Here is a 9,172-nt window from a genome sequence, read left to right on the forward strand (position 1 = left end):
AAAGTTGTTGGAAAATGTAATTTTTAATCTAAAAAATCTTTGGCAAAAGAGTGAATGGAAATCTACTGGGGCCATAGAAAATGGATGTGTAACAAAATGATTGTACATCAAAATATTTTTAGGTTGTCATTGGAATACAATGGTCTTAAGTGAGAGAGATGTGACATCTACTTGAACCTCTCTAATTCGGATAAGAATTTAAAAGAAGAGTAATGTTATTCATCATCTCAATTATCATCATCTTTTCATCATCTCATGATGTGACATTAGATGATTTGAGGCTATTTATTATATTTTACTTGTGAACCAATCATCTAATGTCACATTATAGAATGGTGAATAGATTTTTTTTTAAAAGAATATTTTTTTTATTTGAACTTCTTTTTAAAAGAATATCAATATTATTATTTTAATAAAAAATTATATTTTCAAATCGATGCATAGAATATACCTAAAATATTTTTATAATATAATTTATTTTATAGATAAATTTTAAAAATTAAATTTTATTATTTAAATTATATAAATTTTATATACTCGACTTGAAAATAAAATAACTGTATCCAAATATATCTTTAAGTTGATTAGAAATGAAGAAAAAGAGATCAAGTCCAAGAAAGAAAGGCAACCGGTTGGAACTTGGAAACAAGCATCTGAACAAGGACAAAGGACTCGGAGCCCAATCTTTACACTATTTATTCACTTTCTTTTTGGCGAAGTCAGTCAAGTCTCCATCGCTCCATTGTTCATAAAACATGCCCGTTCGGACCTTCGGTTCATCAATATTTTCGTAAGCCTCTGCCACGTGTTGCGCAGAAAAATAAAACGAGGGCAAATTAGTCATTCCCACCAAAGCATTTAAATCTTTGGATTTAGTGCTAAAGCCTAAATTAAACTTCCTCATTGACTATTACACAACGGTAAACCCAAGTATTAACAAATCCAAAACATCCGCATCAACTGATCCTAACCTCGCCGGGAAACTTCAATTTCTAGCCGGGAAATTCCTCGTTTCTCATCGGAGAAATATCAATCTCAATCAAGTTCTCTTCCTCGACATGAAAATCATGCCCTCTCTTATTCCCATCCAAGGCAATCTCTATTAGACCCTCTCTGTCCTCCTCGTTCCAAGTGAGACACCGGTTCTCCGGGGAGTACCACTCTCCCATCGGCGGAAAATTGCTAAAATCGCCGTCGGATGAGTCATCCGAGTCTGATTCCGGGTAATACATTGAAAGTGAAGGGTGCCTCTCATGGCTCATATTTTTGGTCCCTTCCCCCTCGTTCGGGTTTGGATACTTCTCGCTCGGATTCGGATCCTCTTCTGCTTCATCACCTTCGTATTCTTCGTATATGACCTCCAACGGTGCCTTCACATCCCATTCGACGAAGGAGTCCTCGAAGCATGGGGTGGGATTGAAACTGGAATCGGATTCGGAGTCGGTTTCCGATTGGGATGCGACACCAATGTCTTCTTCTGGAAACTCCGTTTTTACTGGCTCAAAGGAATCGCTTTCCCCGTTCTCTTTGCTTTCCGCGTTTTCGCCGGCCTCCCGGCTCGTTTGGAACTGGCAAGAGTTATCAGTGATCTCATCTTCCAATCTCTGAATTGCACCGAGTCGGAGTAAAGCGAAGAACAGAATTCCAGTCGCGTTTAGCACCGGGGAGAAAATGATTCTCAGGAAAAGGTGGGGGAGATAGAGTAGAATCAGAGCGTAAAGACTAACAATGCACGAGAAAATAGGGTTTGAGGAGAAAGACGATAAGAAATGGGAAAAGGACTTCATGGCGACGGCAGAAAAAAACGGAATTCAAGATTCATAGAGAATTCTCGTTTCCTTACATGAAGGAAAAAGAACTCTCGCCCAGAAAACCATGATCGGGAGAGAAAATTGAGAGTGGGAAACGAATGAAACCGATTAGGGACTAGAAAGTGCGAGGAAGTGGGAGAGGGAAAGGAATCAGAATGGGACGGGACGGACGGGACATAAAGAGGAGAGAGATAGAGAGGTTTAGAAGACCGGGGGGTTTTAAGATGGGGGGGCTTTAGAAGTGCGTGTGGGTAGAGGCATGGAATATATGAGATGGTGGTGGGCGTGAGGGGGAGGGGGGTACAATTACCGAGATGACCCTTTTGTTTTGTCCTATAAAATCCACAAATCATTCTTAAAAGATGGTTTGTTTGTTTGTTTGATTGATCGAGTAGAGAGAGAGCGCTCACGAATTGAATCAACTGAAAAGTACAACCGCAAGTGGCAACCAAACCCATTACGAAGTTGCAAAAACCCGTCCTGGTTCGTGGGTTTTGTAGGCATTTCTCTCTCTCTCTCTCTCACTTTAATTGTTTATATTTATTAAATTATTTTTATGTATGATAATTTTTATTAATTGACTATCAATAATTCTAACAAGCCTGTCATACTGATTAAACAAGAACTCAAGGTATCAGGTGCAAGAAGGAGATGATGCCAAACACATATATGGTGAAAAAACTTGACTTCCTCGGCTAACACTTCTAAATTCCCATTAATGTCGAGTCGATTACTTGAAGTGATGATATATTATATCTTCCCCAATCACAACACTCCAGCAAGCAATGCAAATGTACGTGCGCTCTAGCAGTAACAAGGAGATGAGATGAAAAGGGTGTTGTACAGCAGTCAATCCAAAAAGGAAAATTAATGTCCATAAATGAACTCCTAGTTAGCAGAAAAACAAGCCTAGTTTATTTTTATAAAATTTTTTATCTCATTTTATTTTATCTAATCATTATAATTTTTTTAAATTTTTGTATAAAATAAAATAAATAATTCAACTTTTTTAAATTTTAAAATAAAAATAATATTAAAAATATATATTCTAATAATATTTTACTTTCAACTTTTATCTCATCTTATTTTATCTGTAAAAACAAACGATACCTAAAATGCTTAGCTGATTTATCCAATCCATTTATCTATCCTAATTCTCATTTAAATTATACATTCCTATATGTTTTAGAGAATTTGATCCTAAGAGTCTTGGAAGACTTGCAAAATTGGAGAATGCTTCTAAACTTATAATTTTATTTACATAATCATACGTGCTATGAAGTGTCAGCTATTAAAAATTATGAAAATTTTAAAATTTTAGATTTAAATTAAAAAATAAATTAAGCATTAATAAAATGAGATTGTTACTCAATACGTATAATATTATGCATAAAATTGTATATATGTATAGCACTACAAACTCGGCAAAAGTATCATAAGCCCATGAGACTCGCCTCCGGTTACATATATTGTTTGTATCAATATTAATTTTGAATGGCACTTAATTATATTTTACAATAAGATGGAGTATTAGATGTTTATTCTCTAATACTACCTAGCTAATAACTATGTTGATTGGGTATCCAGATGCTTAATTAACATTTTCTCCTTTTTGACTTTATAAAATCAAATAATAATTCCTTATATTATTTACTCTTTTATTTGTCTTTTTTTTTTCTTCCTTTTATCATATATCAATATATAAATATATATATATTATTTTCTAATCTTCTAAAGTTTCTTTTCAAACTCTACAATCTAGCGATGAAAAAATATGTATTAAAAATATTTTTTATATCTCGAGTTATTTTATAATATTTTAGGACCTTAGCTTGTCTGTCAGATCATGATGATTAAGGATTGAAGTTTAATGTTACGACCAAATAATTCAGAATGTACAATTAATGAACAATATCGTAAAGCCTCAAAGAAAATAATGATTTCATGCTCTTTATATGGGAATTAAATTTGAGGCATGCAGAAGCAGATTCATTCCAATGGTGATGGGCCATGCAGTAGTTTAGGAGGACGAGTCAAAAGGATATATATTAATTAGTTCGCTCGGCACAATCAGTCTAATCATGAATTTCTCTTGCAATTGCATTTTCTTCTCTCTCTCATTCACTTTTGTTACAAAAAAGAGACTTTTGGGCTGCCTTTCTTCTTGCTTACACTCACAGGTATCAATCTTCTTTTTCTGTGAAATGGAACTTGTCTTGTAATGTGGGGACATCGATCGATCCTACCTTGAATTGGAGCACTTTACATGATATGGGAAATGATCATGTTTTCATTAGACTTATAATAAACGAGATTGAAGTAACCATTTTCTTTCAACAACCATGCATATATATTGCGTTTGCTGATTTTGCATGCCTCATGCCTAGTAATGATTTTCTAATCATATTAGGACAATATGGCATGGTTTGTAATAATAACACATATCACCCATCAACAGCTACAACCACAATCTCGGATCACTTACCAAATGAATACTCACCTCCTATGAAAACATCCACTCACCCAACGGCCAGTACTGCACAATGATCGCTAGGCCAGAGGAGACTTTCCCGATCAAGCATGTGGGAACCCAATATCATGTAATGGCTAGTAATCTATACGGAAAATTATTCTGATCAGCTACTATTCAATCTCACATTCCACGTCTATAACTTTGTTATAAGATGTGGGAGTATTTTTCATAGGATATGAAAGTATTTTTAATAGGATGTGGAATGGTGAATAGTAGCTGATGAGAATAATTTTTCAATCTATATGAGTCAACTGTGTATCACTCTTTGTAGCGTATTCAGAGGATAAAATAAATCTTATATTAATGTATCGCAATCTATAAAGTTTTTTGAATTTGTTATTTTTATACAAACTTGTTGATGTGATGTTATTTAAGTGAATGTTTACATTAATTTTATGTATAATTGAAAATAGTAAAATCCTAAACTAACAACATTATTTTCCAAAGTTTAAAAAACACTTGGAAAGATTGACTTGATCAACAGTGAAAGGCATGAAAAGTAAAAGCCGCCTTATTTTTGCCATTAGAAGAAGCTATTCCTAGACCACATGATTGACTGCTCCAAAAGTATATGAGTGGACCACATGACATGGGTTCGTTGGGAAGCCTTCTTTGTTGGTGCGACTTTGATGTTGACATAACTTCCATTCATTCATCAAAGGACAAAGTGTACCTCATTAATTATGTTAATTACAAGAAAAAAAAGTTTAGGTTTCCCATATTTGGTTGATGCTTTAAGAAAAATGATGTTATATATTCTATATAGTGTCATTCTTAATTACACTAATTAAAATGTCGCATTTGAAGTGGGTTATATAGGAATCACTTAAAATTCATCATATAAACTTCATGTGTGAATAAGGTTGATAAATTCAAGATTAACAGTATTATTATTTATTAAGTAAACTCATATTTTAAATTCTTCCCTCTTTTTCTCTCTAGAGAAGAAGTGAAGTGTGAGGGGTGCGTGAATGGCACGTAAAGACAGTTATAACGGATTTTGGCCTTTAGGGGGACCACAATGAGGGGTGTTTGAGTGGAAATAGAAACAAAAGGAAAAGGACACTGCCGGTACACGGCAGTGGCTACGGAGGTAGAAGAACTTCTTAGTGAGCTTTTGGAAGGCCTAAGAGTGAAAAAATTTTACGGGTTCTGCATGAAGGGATTAGAGGAGAAATGGAAGAGATTCAGGTTGATGGAGGAAGAGCAAGTTGACAATGAACTTGAGGAGGATCCCTCGGCAGAGCTAGTGAAAAAAGAACAGAGGAGTTTACTGGAGAAGATTTGTTCCTCAAGGCCAATCAGTAAAGAGGTGATCGGGTCGACTCTTGCAAAGGTTTGGCAAATTAATAAGGCAGCAAAGTTTACTGAGGTACGACATAATGTTTTTGCCATTATTTTTGAGACCCTAGCTGATAAAATGAGAGTGTGGTCTGGAAGGCCTTGGTTGTTTGACAACCAAGTGCTAGTTCTTAAGGAGTTCGAAGGCTATACTCCCCTTCATAGAATAAATTTTGATACAGAAAGTTTTTGGCTGCATATTCACGAGCTACCGCTCTCTTATATGACAAAAACCACACTGAACAAATAGGAGGTACAATGGGAAATGTGGAGGATGTAGAAGTTCAAGAAGATGGGAGTGGGGGGGGGGGGGGGAAGATTTCTGAGAGTCCAGGTTCATTTGAACCTGTCCCAATCTCTAGCTAGAGGGAGAACTACGAAATTGAGAGGTTGTAGTCTCTGGGTTCCTTTTACTTATGAGAAGTTGCCCAAGATTTGCTTTTCATGTGGTTGCAAGTGCATGGCGTGGAGGGTTGCAGTAGTGACAAGACCAGTGGTGACGGGTCTGAAGAACAATATTGTTCCTGGTTGAGGGCAAAATTGTTGCAAAAACCTAAGGGGTACAATGGTGGTACATGGAGAAAAGAGGAGGGTAGTAATGGGAGAAGGGAGGAAGAAAAGGTGAATCAAAATGGAGGGGAAAATAATGACAGTGAGGTTAATATTTAGAGAGAAGCTAGTTGGGCAGTGAAAGATGTGTCAGTTGAGAAGATGGGGGAGGTGAATAACAGGGAGAATGTGGTGATGGAGGAGAATAGAGGGAAGGAGGTGAGGAAGGAAAACAATAAGAATGAAGGGAAAAAATATACAAATGTGGAGGGGAGAGGGATTGGAAGATCTTTTTCAGAGAAGGAGCAGGATTGTGAGCTGAGTGTTGAAGTTGTTACTGATAAAAAAGGGGTGGAGAGTGACAGGAAGGATAGGATGAGGGAGGAACAGACAAAAAAGAGGAGAGAGTGGAAGAGGAAGGCTAGAGCTAAAGGAAAACAGATTTGGCTTGTGTCTCTAGAATATGTTCAGAAAAAAAGAGGGGGTGATGATTAGGTGGAAGATGAAAGAGAAAGCTTAAGAAAAAAAGGGAGATGGGTCAGGGAAGGAGTCTTGGATGTTGTGGCGGTGGCTGAGTCTCAGCCCCACCAATCATTATGAAAATCCTTAGTTGAAACTGTTGAGGGTTGAAGAACTCTTGAACAGTTCAAGATCTCTGCAATATGGCAGAGGAAAATAAACCCAACTTAGTTTTTATAATGGAAACTAAGTCTATGAAAAATATATTGGATTTAATAAAAAGAATGTTACATATGGATGGTTGTTTTGTTGTTGAAGAAGTGGGGAAATGAGGGGGTTTGGTTCTATTTTGGGACTCAAAGGTGAGGGTGGAATTAGCAAATTACTCTCAAAGACATATTAATGTGAGGATAGAGGATGAAAGGGAGAAGGGATGGTTGTTAACTTGTTTCTATGGGCATCTTGAAACTACAAAAAGAAAGGATTCATGGCAGCTACTAAAATCCTTTAAACCAGTAGGTGATGGAGGGTGGTGTATAGTAAGGGATTTCAATGAAATTCTCACTAATGATGAGAAATGGGGGGAAGAGAAAGGCCAGAAAATCAAATGGAGCAATTTAGGTAAATCATGCATGAAGGTAATCTATTCAATTTGGGTTGGAAAGGGGAAAATTTTACTTGGAACAATTCCCATGGGATGATTCTTTTACCAAGGAAAGACTGGATAGGGCAATGACTAATTCAATATGGTCCAATCTTTACAAAGATACATGGGTGGAGGTGTTGGCAACAAGAACATCAGATCATAAACCCCTTTTGATGCACATCCTGAAGCTGAAAGGTAAAAGGTGGGAAAGGAAGAGAGGGTTCAAGTATGAGGCAGGTTGGGCACTAGAAGAAGAATGTGAGAGGATCATAAAGGAAGTATGGGAGAAGAGAGAAACAACAGCCCCTCAAGAAAGATCTGTGATGGGTTTACTACAGAAAAGTGGTGTAGCTCTACAGAGATGGAAAAAAAAGAATAGGCTGGGAGGTGATAAGGAGATAGAAGCTAATACTAAACTATTATAGAGATTACAAAGTGAGGAAAATGGCAGTAACATCAGTGAGATAATAAGGGTAAAAGAAAAACTGAACTTACTCTTGGAAATGGAAGACCTTAAATGGAAACAAAGGGCTAAATGCAATTGATATAAGCATGGGGATAAGAATACAAAATATTTCCATGCTTGTGCCAACCAAAGAAGGAAAAAGAATTTTATTAGTCTAGTGTATGATGAAGACAACAAAAGAATGGAGGGTTTTTTAGTTGTTGAAGCAACTTTTAGGGGATATTTTGAAAGTTTGTTTCAGTCCTCAGCACCTAGTAAGGAAGACAGAAATGATTGTTTGGTAGGGATGGAAGCAAAGGTTTCAACTGAAATGAATGACTCATTGTTGAAAAGTTTCTCTAGAGTAGAGGTGGAAGAGTCTTTAATGCAAATGACACCTTTAAAAGCTCCTGGTCCTGATGGTTTTGGACCATGTTTTTATCAGAATCACTGGGAAGTTGTTTCTGAGGAAGTGTGTCGAGCTGCTTTATCAATCCTGAATGGTAATTACATGGATCCCTCTATAAACTATACCCATATAACCTTAATTCCAAAGTGCAAAGAGCCTAAGAAAGTGAGTATAGACCAATAAGCCTTTGCAACGTAATGTATAAAATAGTTTCTAAAACTATTTCCAATAGGCTTAAAAAGGTGCTTTCTGTTATAATTTCTCCTACTCAAAGTGCATTTCTGCCTGAAAGATTGATTAATGACAATATTATGGTGGCTTATAAATTGTTACATTCTATGAAATCCAGAAAGAGCGGGAAGGTGGGTAACATGGCTATTAAGTTAGACATGTCAAAAGCGTATGATCAAGTAGAATGGGTCTTTTTGGAGGCTGTGATGAAGAGAATGGGTTTCAATGAGAAATGGGTGAAGTTGATAATGGGTTGTGTGAAGTCTGTTTCCTTCTCAGTGCTCATTAATGGCCTTCATGGTCATAAATTCTGGCCTAAAAGGGGTCTGAGACAGGGTGACCCTTTGTCACCTTATCTCTTCATTATTTGTGCTGAAGGTTTGAGTAACCTTCTGAATTTTTATGAAAACTAAAAGCTTACAATGGGAGTGCAAGTGACTAGAGGGGGCAGTAGCATAAACCACTTGCTATTTGCATATGACTGCATCCTTTCTGGAAGAGTCAAGGTAGAAGAGTGGCATAGGATTCAAGAGGTGTTAAAAAAGTATGAGAAAGCCTCAAGTCAATTCCTTAATAAGGAAAAGACTTCTTTATTCTTTAGCAGCAACACTAAGGAAGGGGATAGAAAGGTGATAGTGGAAGATGGAAATTCTATAGCCTGTGGCAGCTATGAGAAATACCTGGGTCTTCCTACCCTTGTGGGAAGATCAAAATTCAACACTTTCAGATTTTTAAAGGAGAGAATATG

General features: G+C 36.5%; 1 protein-coding gene across 1 annotated transcript; it reads right to left on the minus strand.

Moving 5' to 3' along the window:
* Positions 1–566: 566 nt before the first annotated feature.
* Positions 567–2,029, minus strand: LOC108990589. The gene has a single exon (XM_035688188.1). The coding sequence runs from the start codon at positions 1,785–1,787 to the stop codon at positions 993–995; it is 795 nt and encodes a 264-aa protein (XP_035544081.1). The 5' UTR covers positions 1,788–2,029; the 3' UTR covers positions 567–992.
* Between the last annotated feature and the right edge of the window lie 7,143 nt (positions 2,030–9,172).

This window comes from Juglans regia, chromosome 3 (genome assembly GCF_001411555.2).
Source record: "Juglans regia cultivar Chandler chromosome 3, Walnut 2.0, whole genome shotgun sequence".
Lineage (NCBI taxonomy): Eukaryota > Viridiplantae > Streptophyta > Magnoliopsida > Fagales > Juglandaceae > Juglans > Juglans regia.